At 36.9% G+C, this 24180-nt stretch overlaps 1 protein-coding gene across 3 annotated transcripts; it reads right to left on the bottom strand.

The window, feature by feature from the left end:
• Positions 1 to 1217: 1217 nt before the first annotated feature.
• Positions 1218 to 23814, bottom strand: TRPC1 (transient receptor potential cation channel subfamily C member 1). Of its 3 annotated transcripts, none has more exons than XM_048062912.2 (13): positions 23491 to 23814; positions 21711 to 21865; positions 20302 to 20403; positions 19247 to 19449; positions 15621 to 15752; positions 14690 to 14885; positions 13989 to 14325; positions 11212 to 11351; positions 8942 to 9085; positions 5008 to 5186; positions 4659 to 4860; positions 3911 to 4105; positions 1218 to 3111 (listed from the first exon to the last, which is right to left on the bottom strand). In XM_048062912.2, the coding sequence occupies exons 1-13, from the start codon at positions 23624 to 23626 to the stop codon at positions 2884 to 2886; spliced, it is 2349 nt and encodes a 782-aa protein (XP_047918869.1). In that variant the 5' UTR covers positions 23627 to 23814; the 3' UTR covers positions 1218 to 2883. The 3 variants fall into 3 exon arrangements, with proteins under 3 accessions (XP_047918869.1, XP_047918871.1, XP_047918870.1); XM_048062914.2 differs by having other exon boundaries at positions 21711 to 21899; positions 23491 to 23630; XM_048062913.2 differs by lacking the exon at positions 20302 to 20403.
• Positions 23815 to 24180: the final 366 nt, after the last annotated feature.

Here is a 24180-nt window from a genome sequence, read left to right on the forward strand (position 1 = left end):
AAGTGATATGATTTTTGAAACCACTCCAACAGAAATAATGATTAAAAAAAAAAAACTATTTTACCAAGAGAATAAAGTAGGATGACTTTCCATAGTGAATGTTTTTGACCTTTCTGCTGTAAACAGAAGCAGCATGAAGTTTTCATATACAAGATATTAAAGAAAGATCAAATTTATCTTAGAACTACCGTTACCTTGATTAAATTGACATTAACACAAAAGAGAAATTAACATTTTTCAGTAGACTCAGAAAGACATTTCGTCCATCCATGGCTAACCATCTGACATATTTGTCCCCAAGAACAAATGAACAGTTTGATGAAATCATAGCAAGTATTTACAGTTAAATATCTTAAGGAACTAAAATTGATTAAATCAAGACCTAGAATACTGTTTGGGGCATTTTTTTTTTGCCTCATTTTGTTGCTGCTTAACTTTTGGCACTTAAGTATCACAGACATAAAATTTTGTCTCTGTGCATGTCCATAACTGTTCTATGAGTGTTCTATGGGGCATCTCAGATCCCTGACATTCTGGAATGGCCACTATTAAACTGCCAAATTAGAAAAAAATGTTTGATACACTTGAACTAGGAAAATCTGAAGAATAGTAGAAAATGGGCTATATTGTATGAACCAATCCATACTGATTAGTATCCAAGAAGTTAGGAAGCCTGCAACAGCTTTCAAACAAGGCACAGATGAAAAGTGTACATACACCTAATGTACTGCAAGAAAAAAACAAACAACAACAACTTAAGATATCTATCTCTTTATATGTATGCGTTTCAGGGGCAAGTAAAAAATCTGGAACCCACAGGTTCAATCCAAACCTCAAAGAGGTGCCTTGAATTCTGTGAGGTTTGAGTGACTGCTTCACATTACAGAAGTGGTTAGAAATAGCTGCATTAGCACAACGCAGTGTATCGATAAACATACCCGGCTTCTAAGAAGAACTAATCGTCATGAACTGAGTGCCAAGCAGCTAACACTGCATCTAGGATCCAATCTAGCTTGTTCAGAACTAGCTCAGATGTTGCTTCATGTCACAGCAGGAAACCAGGTAAATGAACTTAAAGTTAGAAGGACAGTTCTAAAAGGAAAAACAAATAACATTAATAGCAGCTATATTCCTTAGAATTCCTATCTTAACATGACAAAGCAATTACTTTCAATACGTTACCTAAAATAGCGTGTTTCAAATATGACCAATATTAATACATTTTTCAAAGAGCTTTTATTTGTTGGCTTTCTCTCTCAGATATACATAACATACAGCAGTTTTTATGTTGGTGTATTATTCAAACATGAGATCCCCATCCAAATACAAAATTCAGTGATCCTCTCTGCTTTGAAAACAAGAGATTAGCTTCTCATTCACATGAAAAGAGACTGTTCAGAATGCCTCTATACCGTAAGACTTGAAGCATAATATTAAACCCTAGTTCAGATATGGATAATTTCATAGTACAGAAAATATAATACCTTTACGAGAAAAAGTTTTATAAGAATTCCTTCAAGAAAAGTAAACATTTATGTAAGCCTTCACCCTCTATCAGCCTCCGAAAATCAACTGTAGTCAAAGACCATTATGGCTACCTGCGCCTTCTGGACGTAAGACCATTTAGAAGAGCACCATCATAACAGTAAAATTCTCAATCAATCCTTTAACTGTCATAAATATACTTATTTCAGAATCAAAAATACAGGCTTCTCACATTTCTCAATTACAATTTGTCAACTTGAATTTTAATAAGCATAGAAATCGTATAGGACTCTCTAGCACAGAAAATCCACAAAGCCCTTACAGTCCATTGTAAGCTAAGTCAAAGCACGTGTTCACAAGAGAATACTCCTGACAGACACACAAAGTAAGTTTCAACTTCGCAACAACTGCGGTTAAAAGAAGGAAAAACAAGTTTAAAATAGGGTAAAATCTCTCTAAGGCAGACCCTTCCATGCTACATCTATCCCATACAATGCATGTTCTCACAGAAAGAAGTGTAGTGTTTCAGAGGAACTGTTCAGCATTGCAAACAATAGCACTCACGCTCCACCTCAATTTTATTAAATCACTGTATTTAATAACTCAAATAATCAGACTTTAAAACCCCCAAATATTAGACATTGAAGTTTCATAGGTTACTTTTAAAATCCTGTTGCTGATTTTAATATACATAGTAAAACATACTTATGAGGCACTGCTGAAAAATCCAAGCAGGAATTGATTGTCTTACGTAAAACCATAAATGTCCTAGAAACATTTGGTCTGTTTTGAGCCCAAAATTTCAATGTTCCCATGAAAGGGAAGAGTCTTGATTTCATTTTCTGTGTTCTAGAAATGTCAGTACACAGTCAGAATAGTTTACAAAACTTGGCACTAGAACTGCCTCTTTCAGAGCCACACAGTCTTCACATGCACTGTAACCTACAGTCAAACATTATTTCCAACTGTGTTGGAAATTTTCTATTATTCTATATCCAACTTTTCTATTAAAAATAAACATAGTCTGGATTTTTGTTTTAAAAAGCCTTCTCACACAACTTGAAAAAACAAGTATCAAAAAGGAACAGCAAAAATAGAAGAAATAAACATATTGTGCTAATTATGAAGCTCTGACACCTGACAGCCACAGTCTGAGGAACATTTAAAAAAAATCCTATATACATTGTATATACACACTACGATTAAGAGCGTAAGAAAATTACTGTAACTATTTTTGCATTTAATTCCACCACTTCCTCATCTAGCTGAAACTCATGCAAACATTTTCAAAGGTATTGTTGTGCAATAATCTCCTTCTATATTTAGTCTTGCAACAGAATTAGATCAACACTTTCACCTAAAGGTATCTGAAGATGGACACTTCTCATTTGTTAGGCCTTAATTTCTTGGATAAAACATCGCATATTTAGAAGTTCGAAAGCCAAGTAGGTCTCTCATTTCATTTCGGAATTTTGATAAGTCTTGCCGCAGTTCATTTAGGTTTTCCACGGTTGCCTGATCTGTGCTTTGCATCTTCTGTCTCATGGATGTCAAGTAACGGTGGACTAAGCAGCACATCACCTTTTGATAATTCTCATCTCTCTTCTGCTTCAGATTTCTCCATTCCTTTGAACAAATATTACACATTTACTTAAGCAAAAGTAATTTTTGAGCCCTAAAGCCTATATACAAACAGAGAAAGAATAGAACAAAATAAGGAAGTGTTTCTATATACACACCCTGATGTGCACAAATGTACAATACATGTAAACTCTTAGCAAAATTTAAATTAAATGATAAACTGCTGTTCCAGCAAAACAAAATTTTTAACCTACCTGGCTTGGTAATTGTCCTATGAGCAATTGTGAGTTCCATAATCCCTAGTGCTTCTCTGTTGACATTCTGTCAAGTCTTTGAATTTAGTTTATTTTTTTATTTATTTTATATTTTTTTAACAGCAAGAAGATGCAAAATTACAGGGTACAGTAAAAATATTTTGACACTTCTTTAGTAAATTACAAGCAAATTACTTTCCTGCAAGCATGCTCACCATTTTGCAAGCATACCTCATCGTCCTGCAAGCATACCTCACCATTTTTGAGATTAGCACATACTTCCTTGTGGTTACTCTAAGTTTTCAATCAAAGCAGATTTCTAGACTACTGCTGGGGCAATTGTGGGGGTTGGAAAAAGGATGGGGGTTGAAAATCCCCAAACTGTAAGTTAACAGAATCTTACTTAAGTAGAAATAGCTAAAATGTATTTGTTTATATTTTGGATGCAACGCACATTATCCTGTAATTCCTAATGATCTCAGTAGCACTCACCATGTGACAGGCAGCTTCATACAGCAATCTGCTGATTCATTTTAATAAGCAGCATCTTTCCAGCTTCAGAGCCTACAATTCTCCCAATCATTTCTTACCTTAAGGCTATTCTGACGTTTCACTTTGCCACTTGATGTGTGAGAACAGATCCATTTACTGAGACTGTTGAAGAGATAACAGATAGTCTTGGGAGATGGAATAACATTGAAAGGTGGAGGTAGTGTGCATTTGTCATCGAAGTAGCTAAGCCAAAGCTTGGCACGAGCAAATTTCCATTCCTTATCTTCATGATTCTAAAGCATCAGAAACATTAACAGAGATCAGAAGCAAAAAAAAAAAAAAAATTAAATCTATTAAGTTTTATTTTCAATTATATTAATAACGGACCACTATTTGATTTTTATTATACAGCATTTTAATATACACCCTGCTACACTAATAATAAAAAATCAAAATAGGAAGTATATCTATTAAATTCACCATATACTCTGGATTAAATAGAAAATTCAGCTATTAAACTCCACATTAAATGACCAAAATTAGAAGTACCACACCTAAAGAAGAATAGAATCTTGACTTGAACAGCAATGAATCTGAATCTGAGCAATTGAAAGTCTTCAATTCCCAGAGCGCCAAAGCTTTGATTATTCTATGTGAACATACAGATTCTCTACTTTATTTGGATCAAAGCAAATAAAAACTTCATTTTTGAAGGAAAGATGTCACTTGTGAGTTTACAGCTCATTCATGGAAGTTTGCAGATTAGTCTGCACACTGTAGCAAGAGATTTGTATAAAATCCAAGATGTGGCTAGCAATTTTTGATAATTAATCAGAAACCACTTACTGCTATCAGCTGAAAACTTTTATGAAGCATTGCCACAAGAAGTTTAGTTAATACTATCACAACCACCACGTTGTAGGTACCAACAATAACAGCCCCCACAAACGACTGTAATTCTTCACCATAGCTAAAGCGCGTGACAAAGATCGCTACATGTGCCAGCGAGAAGATATACCAGAACAGAGCAAAACAGGTGCCAATAAACCTGCAAAAATAAACAAAAAATGGTTAGGTAAGGCAAAAATCATGTGAGTTCAGTTGATGTAAAATTCAAGTTCAGTGAAAAATTCCAGTTTTAATTAGTAGGAATTAAGGCCCAGAATACAGATATATTTCAGACATGTCAACTCACGAATGGAATGTGTCATTGCTCTGTTTCTCACAGAAAATCCCTGCACAGTCCCGTTCTTCTTCATTTACAGTAAATCCTTTATCATAAAGCTGTGTCAATCCAATTGTGAATGAGAACAGGACAAGAAGAAACATGCCTAGAAATTTTCCAAAATCTTGCAGCATCTGTCCCATTGAAATCTGTAAAATAGATTTATTCCCTGTTTTAGTAAAATGTGTAATTATTTGTGTTCTTTCTTTCACACACTAATCAATTAAAAAAATCTATTTATATTCTAGCACCTTATATTTTTGAGTTAAAGAGATCACAAAACTGGGAGTTATCTTTGTGCCATTTTTCAGTGACAATTTCATTCACAAGAAAATTTATGTGATATGTTCTTACCTTTCAATAATATATACATCTTATGCTGTATTCATAATGCTACTGATAATCAAGTGCTCATAAATCAAAAGATAAAAGCAATAAATGAGATGGATTTGAACACAACTATCATAACAGAAAATAAAATAAAAAGCCACAAGGAAGTTACTGAAGTTAAGAAAACACTTAATGAAGAACTGAACTTTTGTTTCCATCAAACCATTTGGAATTGTAATTGACGACCACTACTCAAAAATAACATACCAAAGACCATCTGCAGAACACAGAATTACTTCACTGTATGCTTTATGTAAGATTTTAAATATACACAATGTGTAGGTGTATAAGCACATAAAAAACGATTGCTGTGAAGTACACAAGATTGGACACTAAATTCAAATAATTAGCTTCCATTTCAAAATATCCTATAAATAAGTTCGCAAAAAAAGTTAACTTTGGAATTTTTCCTATGAAAAGGCCTTTCCTAAGAAAGACCTTGACTTTAAAAATAAAAAAAAAACACTTTTTTTTATACAGACAGAATAAACTGTTGAGAGCATTTAAATTATTCTTCCTACAAGCTTCTTCAGTGACCGATTCACTATTATAAAGAATGCAAATAAACAAAATGGGGTTGGATAAATCTATTCCTATATATAAACTACTAAAATCCTGCATATCCTAATACAATATGAATCACAATCTGTACCAAGTCACAGTCCAGAACAGTATCAGTGGTCGGGTTTTTTAAGTACAAGTTTACTGAGACCTGAATTGCCAGCTCCTGCTCCCTCCCACGCCGCAGGAGACTCACCGAGTACCCCTGTAGCACAGCACATTCTCTACGATTCTCTGCAGTTTGCCACAGAGACTTAAAGATTACATGCAACAAGACACAGCTATGCAGTAATTATAATATATAAGTAATTATTTGGTCAGAGGATGAATCAATCCCCATCATACTATTTTATCATATTTATGCTTTCCATAAACAGAAAAAAATACTTTTAACTGACTCACGGTCCAATACAAAAGAGGCAAAGCAGCTGAAAGCTGAAGCAAGAACGTACAAGAAGTGCAAGCTACCCAAAATTTAAACAAAAACCAAACAACAGAAAACCACCACAGAGTGAAGTTATAAACTTGCATTAGCTCAAGTTTTATTAGACAGTAAGTAAAGTAACTGAATGCTTAAAAATAACTCTAGCAGCTAAGAGAGCACAGTAGCTGCCTTTCCCCCCCCCCCGTGGGGTTACCGTGCAGTATTTGATTACCACCATTTGAACTTTGTGACCTACTTTCAGAAAATACTGTAAGAGTTGTTGCACAAGCTGTCCTGGCCAACAGGAATAACATAACCTTCAGTGTGCCACTGAATGGAGTGACTGTTGACTGTTTTTATTTACTTGGAAAATTTCATAACACAGGCTCCTAATAAAAAAAACTGTGAAAGATCTAGTACATAAATAAATGTGCACATTAAACAGTGAACCTCTTGAAAATGCGGAGAGACTTCAATGTTCAATCAATTTGTACAACAGCCTAATGCTTACTGCAAGATCAAGACTTAATTTTTTTTTTAAAAGTATGCAGGTACATTTCCATTCAAAAATATAAATAAAAAATATGAAAATAATTAACAGCGACTTAGCTAGAGAAAAGGACAAGGAAAATAAAAAGAAAACATCTTTCAGCATTATTAAATTGGTTACACGAGCTATGAACATTCTTTTTAAAGCCCATTTACTGATGATTTTATGAACAGCAATTGAAGAAGCAATTATTTTTTCTTTTCAAATGATTATTTAACTAAAATATTCTAAAAGATAATTATTTGCATAGCAAGATTAAGTACTCCAAATCATTAAAAACAAAGGAATTGAACCTTTAAGTGGAGGCTTTCAGCCAGATCCTGAAGCCTTGATACAAGACCTAGTGATGTGAGCCAAAATTATTTACTATAGAGCCTCCACTGGTGCAGCTCTTGATGCAAAGCAAGAGTTTTTAAAAAAAATGCTACTCTAAAACATTTATCCTGGCTTTACAGTAATGATAATGTTTCTTGCAGAATCCCTTCAGATCATCCTCACTTGCCATAAGCTCTTAAAATTAGTTCTGTTCATTAGGAGAGAAGATAAAGCGTTGATTTCAGACAAATTCCATCAGTATAATCACTAAATGACTACTCTATTTATTCCAAGCAACTTTTCACTCAACACTTACAAACACAACATTGATGTTGACAATCAGCTTTATTAACTAAATCCATTCACTATCAGAAAAACAAAACCACATCAATAGAAGAAAGAAGTGATCTGATTTGTTATCAGAAATCTCCCAGGAATCTTGATTTGGCCAAAGAAACTAGAAGTACATCTACACAAAGTTTTTTTTTCAGTAAGTTAGGTCTTTAGCAATACAGGTACTTCAATTTGTGAGGGCTTTAGCCTGGCAAAATATCAAAACCAGTCAGCACTGAGGACTCAAGCTAAACAGAAAAACAGCAGACCAGAAAAAAAACGTTGCCATAGACGATATGTATCAGTGGACTAAGAATTGACTTCTGTTCTCAGAATTTTTTTGAAGAAAGTTGCATTCCTCCTTTTAATCTAAAAAGGAGCAAATAAGGTAACTGAATCCTAAGTGTGGTGACTTAGTAATGGCCCAGGTCCTCTTTCATACCCACAACATGTTAGACATTCTGTGAAGTGCCAAATTCGTCCCTCGAGTCCATTCATTTTATCTGAATTTTAATCACAATGAATAGAACCAAGAACCTACTAACATGATTGTATCTGTGCTTAAAAGAAGAAACATAACAACAACAAAAAAAATACTGCATGGCATAAACTCAGTTGAAAATTCTATGTCTGTTCTCAGGTCAGGACAAGAAAAGCAAATGCTTTCCACAAAAAAAGTGTTAAAACCAAACTTCAAGCAAAGAAAAAAACACCCCACATTTAACTTACAAACTGCTGTGGTCTGTAGTGTTCCACCATCACAGGTGACTGTGAGTGCTCCCAACCCCTCCAGATCACTGAATTAAATGTATTATGTACGTAAAATGTGATTATTATGCATGGGAAAGCTCAAGCAAATTCAAAGAAAGAAGTAAGAAACCTGTTTTTCTTTCTTTTAACTGGCTAGAAGTAGATGATAATTATTTCAATAGTCTTGTTTTTTTTAAACCAAAGTAATGTGCTCATTTACACTCAACTTCAGTGAGATCATCAAAAAACAGAAAGGCTTTTGATTATTCCTTAGTGCTACACATCTCATTTATCTTTTACTGATAAGATGTTAGGGCTACCATTTGCATAGAACTTTACAGGAAAAGCCTAACCTTGCAGTTTTCAAACTTCAAACACGCAATATGTTAAGCTAACAAAAACTGAGAACAAAAAGACAGTATATGTACAATTATTATTAAAAAATAATTATAAAGTGAACTTCACTGTCTTCCCTTCTCTTACCTCTTCCCATCCAAACCAGTACATCTTAGAGGGGAAAATAAAAAAAATAGAAAAGATTAAGATCACACAATATTTTCTCAAGCAGTAATGATATTCACCTGGAGTGGTCCCAGAATAGAGCTGGTTGTGTACATGAAGAACAGGCGTAGGTAACTTAGAACATTAGCAAAAGCAAAAAGACCTTCTGCCACTAATGTAGGATGGAATGCATCCCAATCCTTTCTTTCAGCATAATCATGAAACTGCAATGTAAAAAGAACAAACTCACGTCATTTACATTATAAATACAGAAATGCACCCATGCACCACTCTGTTTTTACCTCCAAAACAGGTAATAGCATAAAATAAATGAACATATATGATTCACAGATGGAGCACCACTTTCAGATATCTCATTCCTTTTAGACAACGGCATTTAAAAAGCCATCCCAGAGGGAGCTAGGAGACGGGGAATGTAAATTCAGCTCCTCACTTGTGTAATGCTAAGCAAATACTTATTCCTCTGTTCTGCTTCCCTTTCCACTCTGTTTTGCATGGTTGGTGGAAACAGGGACTTGTGTGCTATTATAAACATGTGCGGTGACTAGCACAATAGTCCCCAGTTAAAAAACAATATTAAAACCCTCCTGGGAAAAAAAAAATCACACTTACTAGCTTATGTCTTAACCAGTTTTAGAAAGATTTAGAAAGACTTAGGACATGGGGTTCCCTGAAGGGATTTTATGAAAGACTACAGAAAATGGAAGACATAAATAAACTGTTGGTATAAATACACCTGTGAAGTATATCTACTAGGTACTACTCAACTAATTATGGAATACCCACAGATCCCTAACTTTTAGCTTGACTGGAAACATTCAGCATTTATATTATCAGCTTCTACTGTCTTAAAAGGGACACTTAAAGCTAAGGAACAGAAGGCTGCTTTAAATGACTTGCCTGAAAGTATGCTGCACAAAGACAAGAAACAAAGATAAAGATATTTTTATGCATTGCAATTGCATGTGTATAAATCCTTCTGCTCCAAAGCCTCTTCATTTCTTACAGCGTCAGTGTCTATAATATGGTGCTAAGATGTGAAACAGGCATTTTTATTTGGTTTGCTAAATAATTCATACACAATACATTTTGCAAAAAAGTCATCATGTGCTTCTTACATCGGACAGGAGTCCTGCATCTTCAAAAAGGTTACAACTTAAATTAGCAACAAAGGGCTCTAATTTCAGCAAAGGAACTGCTATACTCCTACATACATGCATTGATTCCAAAGCAAATGGTTCAGAAGACAGCCCAACACGGCATTCTTTGTTCCTTTTTTTTTTTTTTTTTTTTTAAAAAAAAAGAAACAAAGCTTTCTTTTCCAAATGATTACCAGCCCCTGCATCACTTATATAAGGACAGAGGAAATGAGCCAAAAATCAGGTTGCAAGGGAAATAAACTACTCCAGTTCTTACCAACTGCCAGAACACCTGTCAACTCACAGTATGCAATACAAAATAATGGTGCTACTGCACTGGCTTGGATTTTGCTAAAATATTCATATTCAATTGGTCTGGCAGCTTGCCATATGCTGTGCAGCTAACAACACATGCAGCAGAATGGAAATGATCATATTCAAAATTTGCATCTTCAATCAAACAATAAAACCAGATGGTTTTTCACAGAGAAAAGACAGGCTCTTCTACAGCCTTGGGGCTTTTGTCCCTACTACTACAAAAACAAACAAACAAACAAAAAACAACAACAACAACAAAAAAAAACAATCAAACAACCACAAAAATAACAAAACCAGCCACCTATAATGTTTGAGCATATGTCACCAAAACCAACCAAACAAACCCTTCTGTAAGAAAAAAATGCTAGGCAATCTAAACACAGAGGTTACCGCTAGCTTTTCTGCACAGTACTGACCTAAGGAATCACGCTAACTCAAACGCCATACTGGAGGAGCTACATGGGGAGATTTCCCCAAATGAGAATTGAGCCATTTGCAAGACTAGTCAGTTCAAAGGAAGGGGACTCTAACCCTGTTTGGGGTCCCTGACTACTTGGAGCTGTCTTGATGCATTTTCTAACTCCCTTTTCAACTCGTCTACATGTCTGACATTTTCTAACTCCCTAATCAACTTCTCTTTCAAGTTGGAAATGCAGCCAGACCCAAGACCAGAGATCTTATAGAAACAAACCATTGTTAGCTCATCAAATGCATACAATTCCTATCAGAGTCAAACATATAAGTATCAAAATCAACTTTTAATCCTTTTTAGTATTGTCTCTATCTCAAATGTGAGCTCTATTTTCTGTTGAAAGAAGCGAGCTTCTATATTTGCCCACAGGAGCTTCAGATCTATGAAGATGGATGCTCACCTTGTTATGGGCAACTACTTTCAGAGCAAAAGTTGCCAAATACAGGGAATTCATGACAAAACTAAGCTGATTACGGGACTCTTCTAAAAAGTCTTCTAAACCGTCATACCAGAGTCTTTTGACATCTGACCACACCATTCCTGCAGGGGGAAGAGAGGGAAAAAAAAAGGCTTAGAAGTCAAACTATTTCACTGAATAGTTTTTCTATTACAAGTAAAGCACTTTTGACTGGCTTTGATGGTAAATGAAATGTTAGCAAATAGAAAGAAATCAAAAAATCACATTAAGCACTACTCAAAAGGCAACAAAATATTTGCATTTTTAAGCCTACTTTACAAACTAGGAAATACGTTCTCTGATAAAAATGGCATGAGAGGAAATGAACACGAGAAAAAGCATGCAGTAAAGGGTCAATTTCAGTAAAGGCAGAAGTCCAGAATACATTTTTTTTTCTACAGGAAAAGTATTCAGCTGTTTCCAAAAGCATTATATACCATTACATTACTACCTAAAGCATCACATGGTTTTGTGTGTATGTATTATAAAATGTTCTTTAAAACAGTCAGCTCAGTAACTGTTACTAAGAAGATCCAGACTGTCAGTAGAAACATTTCCTGCCCTTACTGATATTATGTAACAACCAGAGAAAATAAACCACAGCTTGAGACTGCAAAAAAATGAAAAGTTTAAGTTAGGGTGACAGATATACAAATGTTCAGGATCTTGATAGCAAACTGAATTTTACCACTGCTAACCATGTCTGGCTGTACAGAAAGATATGATTGCTGAGAATTTTACTAACTGAAGGTCTGTTACAGGATGATGTTTTTATAAAACTTTAGAGGACTGTTAGGTGAAATATAATGGCACCTTTGATTTTTATGAATAATCATTTATTTATGGTTTTGTGAGTACTTCAGATGCATGCCTCTATATTTAGGCCAAGAAGAAAAGCAGCATATATATTACTAGTAGTTAAAAACTGTTAGAATTAGTTCAGCTTTTACGACTTTGCAATTTAGACTCTAAAGCTTTGGCCCAGCAAGATCAAGTAAATTAAAAAAAAAAAAAAAGACTTATGTATGAGTATTTGTTCAGTCACATTTACAGCAAAACAAATTTACAGCAAACGTTGAAAGGTATTATACGAAAACTCTGCTGTGCACAGTTAGTTGAAAGACTTGCATAAATCTCCCTTCTTCCTGGTTCAGCATGTATCTCACACTGAATTTGTTAAAGAATCGGTAAAAGGAGTCAGAAAAGTAGATCTTAGATTTATGTAGACAGTAATTTGAGTTCTGTTGGTTTATTTTGCTGGGGAATAAACTTTTATGATTAAGGTTCAACTATGTGGAAAGGAAACTTGCTGTATTTGTGCTTTTGAACGTTAATCTAGTAAAACGCAAAACTTGCTGCTACCTCTAAGCATTAGAAATTTTGCTGCGATCATTTTGACATTGATTATTTAGAAGTATTTTAATCCTACCTGAAGTCCACATTAAAATATTACATAAAGAAAACAAGGCCTCTATAGCCTTTCATTAAGATTTCCAAGACCACCTAATGACGCACCTTCCATCTACATTAGATATGATGGATCAACAGAATGTCTAAATCACACAGATTCTCGAAACAGAGGAGGAGTCTGTAATGCTTGCCTGTGCTCTATACTTGAAGCCTTCTAGTTTCTTTTAAGACCCACGTGTTTGTGTGGGGGTACTGGGGATTTCAAAAATCTGCATGAACTACTCAACAGCTTTAATATAGCTAAACAATTACAGTAATCGTCATTAACAAAGAAAACAACCCACAACTATTTAGAAAAATAGTTTAGAAAAAGATTGTGTTCTCAACTCTAACACTGCTTTTTAAAATTCCAGTCAACCAAATGATATATATCTACTTACATCATATTAAAGTGTAAGTTTCCAAGATTTTATTTATCAAATTTTAATACAAAAACAAACAAAAAACAAGCCAAAAAACATGTTAAAAGATTTAATGATTTTTCAACCAAAACAAAAGTTCAGGAGGAACCTAATACATAAAAATTATACCTCTGCTCCCTCTACTGCATAAACCAGAATTAACATGCATCATTTCAGGTACAGTTATGATAACTGGTGATAATGACAAACAGAATTGTAAAGTTACAATACTGGAAAAGAGCCCTGGAATAAATTAAAAACTTGCTATATTGTTTACTGATAAGAAGCACAAAATGTTTGACTCACAGTGATTAAACCATCTACATACTAAACAATACTATCTGTTCACAAAAAAAAAAATCTTGAAAAACTTAAGGTAATGTCGGAACTAAATTAATTCCTCAACTTAGCACCAAAGAAAATTAGTTGAGGAACACACACTTGCTTTCCTCTGTGCTATTATCATCATTGTTATTGTTATAGATCAGAACTTAAAAACATTCCAAATCTAGGAAGTTAGACAGCTTTTACATTCGTTACTGCACAACTGAATCTCACTTGCATCACTCCAAATGCTACCCGTTCTTCTGAATGGGTAAAAAATTCACCTTCCTCCCCTGTTAGATCCTACAGCATTCTGTACCTGACACTTCACTTTCTGTGATAACTAGAAATTGTAGTAACATATCACATTCTCTCCTCAAAACATTTTTTCCCCCCTGTAACACTATGCTCAACAGAAGCTTGCTCTTTGCAGGAATGAGTAACATGATGATTTCTGAGAGGTAGTACAAATAGTTATTGTTTAGTCAGTACCAGCAATTGTCATACAACTCACATCATACCTACCAATTAGCCATATTATCAGAAGATAGTCTATTCTCTCAAGGGCTGGCCCCATTGTATTCTTCTTATTCTCATTATAGACGAGGGAGTACAAATTAAGTAATAAAAGAAATGTGAAATATGAAGCTCCATGAATAATAAACTTCATAAAAGGAGTGTGAATTATTCGACCTACTCGAGATTTAGGGGCTAATAAGTAACACAGGGACAGAACTGGCCAGAAAATGCCAACCATCAAAACAGTCAAAATTTTTTTGCACGTGTGCTTGCGTCGATAGCCTGCCATCTGTCCAAACCACACAGTGTTAAGAAACTGCTGGCAGTTAGACTGAGCAACAAACTGGAAAAAAAAGAAAACAATGAGAAATCAATCTCAGGATATCAGGTTGCTTAATACTTAATACTAATTTACTTTATTAAAACTAATTTTCAAGCTATAAAAAACCACCAATGTACAGGAAATAGGAAAAATATTAAGTTGAAATAATTCTCTCAAAGGACAATAAAAGAGCTATGGACCAATTATGATTATAAGCATTCACTATTTCAGTTTCTTTCTAAAGCCAGCAACCAAGCCTGAATTATGCATCCAGAATTTTAATCGTTTCCAGGTTAAGACCACGTTTTGGTTTCTAATCAGCAAATTAAATGACTCACTAAAAAGTCTGATATGGAAAGCCCATCAAATTACAGCAAAGACAAACCTCTTTTTGGTTATACTTGATTGCCAGTTTTAAGCGACTTAAGTTCATCCTCTCTTCCAACAATCCTCGCTTGTCTACATGTTCATCGCTAGATGTATGATTCAGAATAACTTCCAGCTCCCGTGAATTCCGTGCTTGTGCGAGCAAGTCTTTAGCAAAGGTTTTGCACTGTTGAGCTAGCTCCTCATAATCATTTCTGAAAGACACAGAAACAGTAGATACTACTACACTGAAAACAAGAGTTTCCATTAGCTTATTAACTATCCATTTTGGTTGGGATTGTATATTGTGCAAATGAAAAAGTCGTATCCAAGCATTCTCGAGACAACTCTGAGTAGGTTTCTACATAACATAACAATTCAGTGTAGTTTGCAACTCCACTAGGGAGAAAAAAGTTGTGAAACAGACTTACAGAATTCTTATTTCTGTCCTAAATTCCATATAAACAGTTAAGGCTTGGAATTATTTGCAGGAGATGAGAAAATGTAGCAGTCACAAAATACGATACCTTTAACTCATAATTTGGACTTGCCACTTGGAAGATAAGCTATTTTGGGATTTGCTTCATTCATCTCATCTGAAAATTGAGGTCTATTCACTGACCATTAATATAATGAACACGAGAAAATAAATCACGTGATTTACTTGTCCCATCTGGCACACAGTACATTTCAGTGCCAAGCTGTATCACAAAAATGTAACAGTACAACTGTTAAGCAAGATAATCAAGTATAATTCATATGCTGTGTAGGAAGGTAGGATTTTACGCCTTACAGAAATTTTAATTTATATAACTTTTTAATTATACCTAATTATCAGATTAAACATTCCAATTAGAAAATAAAAATACAAAATAAGCATTTTCTAACATACATATTTCTACATATATTATTTCACAGAAGTATTAAAGTTGGTGTTTTCCAATTCCTACCTGAATTCAACCTCAACAAGACTTAATTCTTTCAAGTCTGCACTAAGTTCAAAAGCTCGCAGAATTGGATCCTCCTCCGTTAACATTATTAAAGCAGGACTGGCCAAACACCGGTAAATGTCAAGACGAAACCTGTGACAAAAGAACAGCAAGCAAAATGAAGATGCTTCATTTGATTAACAGGTTCAGATCAGAACCTATTTCAAGAGTTTGCATAAAACAGCTTCAAGACAAAACAATGGGCCTTCCTAAAGACAGAAACCTTAATTAAATGTAGCATGTCGTGAAAAACACCGTCCTTCAAATACTTTGAACCTTCACCATTCTGAGTATCAAAAATTAGCTGCCAAACCAGTTTCCTCTTCTTTTTCTCACTACTTCAGCTATTTCCAGTACCATCAGCAGAAAGCCGTCAATTAAGGTAATACTATTGGTAAAATATTGACATTTTAAGTGTTACGTAATAGTTCTTAAGGTTCTTCAAGGGGAAATACGGGAGAAGATTACCTTTAATGCTTCACTTCCCTATTTGAACAAACTAAATTAAAAACAGTGGGGGAGAGATAGCAAAAGAGCCCTAATATCTCAGCTGCTTCAGATAGGTAAAATTATCCCAGGTAGACCATGAAGTAAGGCCAAAACAAAAGTCTGTACACTTTCTTCATATCCACAAGAGAAGGAAACTTGCATCCTTGATTCAAAATATTCCTCACTTGAAACAGATTTGTGCCAGCAGCTTTCCAAATTCTATGGAAAGCAAACCGGATTTCCATGAATGCAGAAATGTTTGGGGTTCCTCATTCCTTTATAATAATCATGTGGTCAAAACTGTGGACCATGACAGAGGTGAGTTAGGGAGCACTCTATCCCCACTCCAGAAGCAGGACATTTTAGACAAACTTACTCAGATGGGTTACCAGTTCTATTTTGCACAACGGTATTATTTTTGAAGCATTAGTGTTATGTCTCCTGATAATACTGTGCTCAGAGATATATCATCTAACTCAAACACCCGAAGTAAGCACCCAGTCTTTTTGTAAAATCCTCTGCAGAACTTTGGCTACCAGCAACTTTCAGTGTACATTCATAAAAACACATTTTAAACTGCAATATATTAAAAGTCTTAGACGACACCACACAACATACCTGAGTCTGGTATGAGAGCAGTATTTAAAATTGGTAATACCAGTTAGAGCCAAAATTTCAAAAACTAGTTTGGCATGAAACAAACATAAAAGTCTCTTTTTGGGGTAGAACTTCAAGCATCTAGAACTCTGAAAATAAGAAAAGTCCACTAGAGGTATGGCCCACATTTGTCTCTTAAGGTGCACAAGGCTCACACACAGTTCTGATGCAGACTCCTCATTAAGGATATTGCAAATGACCAAGAGGGAGGCTGTGCTGACCCTCGGACCACTAATTTCAGTCCTCAGATGTGCTCAGGAGCCCAGGCCAAGAGCCTCTAGAACCAGCTGGATGCCCAGCCCCTAAGAAGCCATTGCCATCCCCAGTCCATGAACAACTCCAGGAGCTCCTCTTCTACTCAATGCTCCAGTTTATGTCACACCTTTTTCATAATCCTCATCCTCCAAATCGCTTACCACCATTTCCCTCTGGCTGCGAAGGTGGTCCAGTAGGATTAGTAACCGAAAAGACACCATTCAGTCTGCAATTCTAATTAAAGCTGTTCAAAACTCTGAGTCAACCACCGCCCACAACCATCTTCCTAAATAATGCCACACCAAAAGAGTCCAAGACATGACACTACTTTCCTGTTTCAGTAGGGTTAAATTATCATTTGCTTAAAACTGAAAGTAAATCAAGTTTCAGCACTCACCAAGTAGACAAAGCACAGTGCATACTCTTCTCCATTTGTAGAAAATCTCCCTATCAAAGGCCTATGTCCCCTTTAAGACTGTAGCTAACACAGATGCCATACGAAAAGCCGGAGTTCTCAGGGGCTGGGAGACTCAGCTGCTTTGACTCAGCAACTAGGTATATCCCAGTAAGTTTTTCAAACTCCTTAACAAGGACAAGATAATTAGCATCCAAGTATGACGACATACATTTTGACTGGCCTTTCCAAACTTGTTGCTTAAGAAAAACACAAACCATATTAAGGAAAAAATTAAGCAGACTTTTTCTTCCTCTCCTAAGGCTGGCACAAAGAAATAATAATTACAGAATAAAGAACATGTGGTACAGACAAATACATACAGTCTTGCATTTTCTACTGTTCTCACTAATATTCTCCACATTCAGTTTCTTGAAATATTATTCCCCTTTCCATTCTTTCATGTTTCTTGTCAGCTGAAAAATCAGCATTATCCAGACAGGAAAACAGAAAAAAGATATTCCAAAGTTCTTAGAGGACTGGAATTCCTTAAGCTAGAACAGGTTCTTTCCAGATTGCTGGATACAGCTAAATAGCAACCATAAGCAACTTGTAAACATAAAAAAAATAAAAATCAACAAAATAGCAAAGAGACCAGAAAAATAATTCTTCTGCTTGACTCAAGTTTGAATAACATAAGAGCAAAGAGTCATTAAATTTCTTATTGTGTGTTTTACGGAATATCCCTCTCGATTTGCTACCACAATTACTGCTAGGTCATTTGTAGAGGGGTTCATAATGCTATGTGGATTACAGAAAATTCAGGAAAAGCATCTGTTTTACCCTCTCGGAACTTGCAACTCCCAAAGACTGAAATAAAAATCTGTTAACTTGTATTTGAAACTAGGATGGATATCTCAAACATCTCGAAGTTTATTTGCTTGGGATACACTGACAGCTTTTCTCACATCGAAGTTAAGGATGGTATCAGCTGGATGTTGCTATCACAGGTACCAGAATGTGGCTTGTAGTATCTGCATAGCAGTCATAATCATCCTTTCATTTCTCTTCTTTTATTTTAGTTACTGAGACATGTACCAAAGTCATTATGTAATAATTAATGGTATACTTTGAGTGCAGTTCACTCATAACCTTTGAGGTTGGTCATTTTTTTCTCCCCCAAACTCTTATAAATTAAATTGCATTCAGCCTTCAAATACATTATCAAGTTAACGAGATAAAATATATGGTTAAGATTGGTAAATCCCTTTCCCCATTTGCACCTTTACTAGCAAACTTCCTACTTTCAAGAATACTGGAAAAAAATGTCTTTAGCTTACAATCATCTATCCATGCTACATATGAACTTATAGAAACAGGATAAAGTTTTATACACCTCCTCATTCTGGCTCACAAAAAAAAAAAAAAAAGGCACTGTTAAATAACTTAAGAAAAATTTTATTTGCACAGTTCCTAAGCTCCCAAGCCACTGACAGCTAGAACGTTTATGAAACAACTAGTTAAAAAAAAAAAAAAAGGTACTTAGCTTAATATGTACAATGAGTAAGAATGTAAGACAAAAATGAAAGAAAGCCATCACCTTATACCAGCCAATTCAAGCACAATCCACCCCGAAAACTACCATCTATGACAACAGACACTACAATACAATGAAGGGAACCACTTCTAAAGCTCACCTTAAGAGAAAAAGGAAATACACTGAATCAGACCCAGGCGATACAAGGAAATTAAGACAATACCTTCATTATTGTCTATAATTGATAAGTCTTACCTGGAATGTCGCAGACTATCTTTTTTGTTTTTTGCAGTACAGAGCGTGCATTCACAGCCTACAGCGTGAGGTTTGGGTAGCGATATATCTTGCTTTAACAGCATGGTGAGAATTTCATAGTTATTACGATGAGCAGCTAAAATGACAGGTGCCACATCCATGGTCGTTGAGTACTCTGGGTTCTGAATGCGTTCCATTAGTTTCTAGAATAAAATGTAGGAAGTATCTAAATTTATTACATACAGCTGTATTACAGTGTTTACACGCAAGTTATTTTTGACTGTTCAACAGTGCTCCCAATGAATTCCTCCTTCAAAATATTTTTTAAAGTTTCATAACATGAAAATGAGGGAAAAATTGTAACAACATTCAAACACTTCTCATATAAGTACTGGAAAAAGAACAATAGACACGGGATGTTTCTGGGTTATTAAGAAAGAAAACCTAACATTCAGTGCCTACCTTCTCCAATATACACGTATATGATATTAAGAAGTGTATTTTGCTCTATTTTGATGAAAAAAAACATATTTACTATCTAAGTGCAGGAAAAATATCCTGACTGTAACACACAGTGTTATTCAATGCATTATGCCTTCCCTCCTTTCATCTGCCTCTCCTTATTTCATACTTAAGCATCACCAGGGTAAGTTTCTAAGTTTCAAATGATTAATTTCAAGGTGAAGATTTGACGTTTACAGATTTGCCTGAAAACTCTAGGAAGCTCAATATATGAATACACTGGTCAAGACTGCTAATTAACTTGCAAACTCTTGACAACAAAAGATTTTATAACCACTCTACTTTTTTCTCCTGAAGCATTTGTTAGCATTTGCCATGCATAAAACCACTGGATTCTTACAGGCAGTAAAGCAAAACAACATATTCTACACTTCAATACCAAAGACTCCATAAAAATAATCTCTGATGTCTACATTCTAAGACTTTATGACATGCAGAATTTCATTTAAGGACCTTGCTTTAAATACTACAGTTACCCAGAATGTACAGCCCCCTACTCCCCAACCAAAATCCAAGGAATAACAACACTCAACTACAATGGTTGGTCTGGAAGATCTTTTTGGCCGGTGATTAAGTAGAATGTCAACAGCTCCCACCACTTCTGAGTCAATAGCCACCAAAAGTGCATCTGATGACTAAGGAAAGAAAACAAGCTGTATGTAAAAACAGCAGCACCTTAAACAGAATGAAGAGTCAATTTAAAGCCAAACTAAATAATAATTTAAAATTTATTAAATTAAAATTTATTAATTTTATTTTCTTAAAAGTAAGTACTATAAAATATTCTGCACTATCACCATGGATCAGGATACAAATTTACGCTGTCATTCCAGGAGCCTGCATAGTACTACTGACAATTTGTTTTATTGCATGAACAGCAAAAGAACCGGGTGCAAAAATTACATCAACAGTGATATAGGAGACTCAAGAAAATCAGGTTCTAAGGGACAGGTTACTAAGAAGGCTGTGGAAGTGTCCACTACAAACGTTAAAACCAAGTGTCGTGTAACACAGCTCAGATATATCAGACACTTCAGGCCTGCCTTCCTAGTTCTGTGGTAAAGCTATGAATACAAGGTTATTTTTTCCTGGACTCATAACTACTTCTGAAACACCTCTGAAGTTAAGCTACATAGGTTTTCATTTTCCCCTACAGCTGACAGCGTTCTTTTTAATTCACTTTAGAAAATTCAAATGTTTAGTTTAAAAATAAGAGAAGGACACACCTTTTATTACTGCCACTAAAACAGAGATCCAGGGAGAAGAAAGCTGCTTGTTTTTTTTCCCTGTCCAATATTAAACAACCTAACAAAGAGGAATATCTTTCCCTGTCTTAGGTACTTAAAAGTATCATAGCTAAAACTCTCCCAGCAGTAGCAGAGCATGCTTATAGCAGTATAGCATAGCCAAGCAAGCACCGTTAGTATGAAACTGCCTCTGCCATCCAGCACAGACCAGGTTTTACAGAAAAGCACTAAAGGAATGAATGCCCGCCTTAAATTGAAATCCTCTAAGAGAATCTGCATTCATCTAACTGTGCTCCCACTTTAAAAATTATTATACTCCAGAGCCAAAGAAGTCTTGACATTCTAAACATTTTAATGTTATGCACTGACTGTACGCTATTTATTTTGTTTGAATATAACATATACATCATATCTAAAACAGGAATAAAATTTAGAATAAAATTTAGAATTGTTAGTATCATTGAAAATGTTAGTATATATTTGCCATGCTAATAAAATTCCACTAGAAGAGTAAATAAGTGAGAAGAAAACAATTTTCACAATTGCTAACTAGAAAAAAAGGATTGAAGTGCCTATAAAGACAGATAGCATTTTCTTAGAAATTCTGATGTGTCAACCAAAAAAGAGTTATATAAAATAGAATAAACAGATTAATGACTACACTTAAAAATTGCAATAATCTATGTGTTGCATACCTGGCAGCCATAATCCAGAAGAAGCTGTAGAATATCCAAATTTTCATTTTCAATGGTTATGGTAACAGCATTTCTTCCAAGCACATCCACACAGTTTATGTTCATTTCACCCGAGCTGTTTTCCTCTAAGAGTTTCTTAACCATGTAGTAGTCACCTGCACCACCAACGTACGAGCATATCTTAGTGTTCTGTTTATTATAAAGCAATAAAAGCATGTGAACATTGTAAGTACCAGCTACCATCAAACAAGACAACATTCCACAACATCTGACAACAGACATTGATACATCAGGCAATTAAGAAGCCCAGATAGATAAGAATTCTCCCATCAGATAGGAACCTAAAGACATATTGGCAGATCTTTCAGGACAGCACCAACATGTACTTTAATCCATCCCCTTAGTTCCAGTCTTACACACACACAAGCAGGGACACTTCTCAAAACTGGGGCAACATTCCGGACATACCCTGTAAGACTGGAAATGTCAACTACATCAGAGGTTTCTCAGTGCAGAGGAGCCATAGCATCAGAGGAGCCCTCTCTACAGTGCTATGAACACATTTGCATCTTACTTCAAAGAAGCCTCATTAGTCTTCTCCATTTCATTCCATTTTTAATGCATACATTATCAAAGCAGGTGTGGTACAATGTCATAAAATTCAAGGTAGCGGGTTTGATGAGCAAGTAAAACTAACTGTAACATGCACACAAGCTGGACTTTCCTATTTGACTTAAGTGCAGACATATTAGCACAAATCCTACCCTATTCAGTATTAATTGCTTCTTCCTGCCAAACGCAGAAGTTTTAAATCATTTTTGTCTTGAGTAACGAATTATTCTGCAGCGTAGAAGGCCATGACAAAGACAGACCGTACTGCAGAATACTTGCAGACAGTTCATCTACAGCCTGTAGGAGTACAGGCTGGAAAACAACTGCCCCACAGACTACAGTTAAATGTTGCTTTTGTTGTGCATCCTTTTGGCTCCCTGAATCTCTGTTTATGTTTTGAGAGAAGGCTGTGGCTTGCTGTGCTCTTCAGGACAGACTACACTACCAGCAGGGCTGCGGGCTGTCTAAAGGCAAGGCATCCAGCCCCAGGGAGGGCCAGAACCAGGTTCTGAAGCGCACTGGCTGACATCTCTGCACCAGCTCCCCCAGCTGTAACTTACCTAGACACAGGGCCAGCAGGCAGGTCTGCACAGAAACATCTCCTTCGAGAACTGGGCTTACGTCCCGAAGCACACATAACCATTCACCACACGATCAAAAGCTTGTCTTTGAGCCCAGTGTTTTTAAAACATTAAGATTAGTTTAAGACTGTTTTTCTACCCGAGGTAAAAAAAAAAAAAAAAAAAGTACACTAAAAATAACTAAGCCTGGTGTTTTAGAAAGGAAAATCTCTTCACGTCCATCTCTGCGGGTGCGATTCATAGGAACCTTGTCTCGTGCGTCTTGGGGATATGTAGATAAGCTGCCCATCCTAAATCAACCTTAACGGTGAAGACAGCAAAGGCTTTAGCAACTCCTCTGGGGTGACAAGAACTCCCTCACAAACACGGGACCGGCCCAGCGCCCCAAGTACGCGGGGCGGCGGGAGGCCGCGGGGCCGGGCCGCCTGCGGGACCGGGCCGCCTGCGGGACCGGGCGCTGAGGGGAGGCCGGCACCCCCCCGGGGCTCCCCCCCGCACCGCCGGGGCCGCGACGGCAGCGCGGAGATGGGCTGGGGCCTTCGGAACAAGAGGCCTCGACCTCCGCTCCCCGAGGGCGCGGCCCGTACCTTTGTCGCAGGCCAGGAGGAAGAGCTTCTCGTCCAGGGTGGTCTCCTCCTTCACCTGCCGCACGTCCTTTAGCGCCAGCAGCTTGTTCGGCGAGGCCGAGACGGACGGGTCCGCGCTGTGGTACAGGGCGGCCATGGCGCCGGCCCCGCCAGGCCCATCAGAGCGCGACCGGAGCGGTGGCGCCGCGCTGCGGGACCCGCGGCGCTGCGGGGAGCTGCCGGGGGGAGCCGCCGGGGGGAGCCGGGCGGCCGCGCGCAGCGCTGCCAGGCGGGGAGGGCAGGGCTCGGCTGGGCAGGGCTGGGCTGGGCACGGCACGGCGGCCGCTCCCCGCCGCACTGCGCAGGCTCCAATGGCAGCTCGGCCGCTCTGAGGGGCAGCGGGCGGGGAGGAGCACGGCCGGGCGTGCGGCGGCCGCCGGCGCCTCCTGCCGCCCCCCGCGGCTTCGCAGCCCGACCTGTCCTCCCCACGGCGCCTGGGGGTCGGGTGAGCCCCGCACAGGGTCCGCCCGGAGGACTTGGCGGGGCTCCCTGAGGGAAGCGAGGCGACACGAACATAAAGCCGGGGCTTGGCTTGCTGTGGAAAGTGATAGCTGCCAGTTATGCAGTTTGGTACATTATATAAATTCTTTCCTTCGAGATGTAGCCAGTTAGCGGCCCAGAAGAAGATGGTTGGCTGACTACAGCGTCAGA

This window comes from Anser cygnoides, chromosome 9, assembly GCF_040182565.1.
Source record: "Anser cygnoides isolate HZ-2024a breed goose chromosome 9, Taihu_goose_T2T_genome, whole genome shotgun sequence".
NCBI lineage: Eukaryota > Metazoa > Chordata > Aves > Anseriformes > Anatidae > Anser > Anser cygnoides.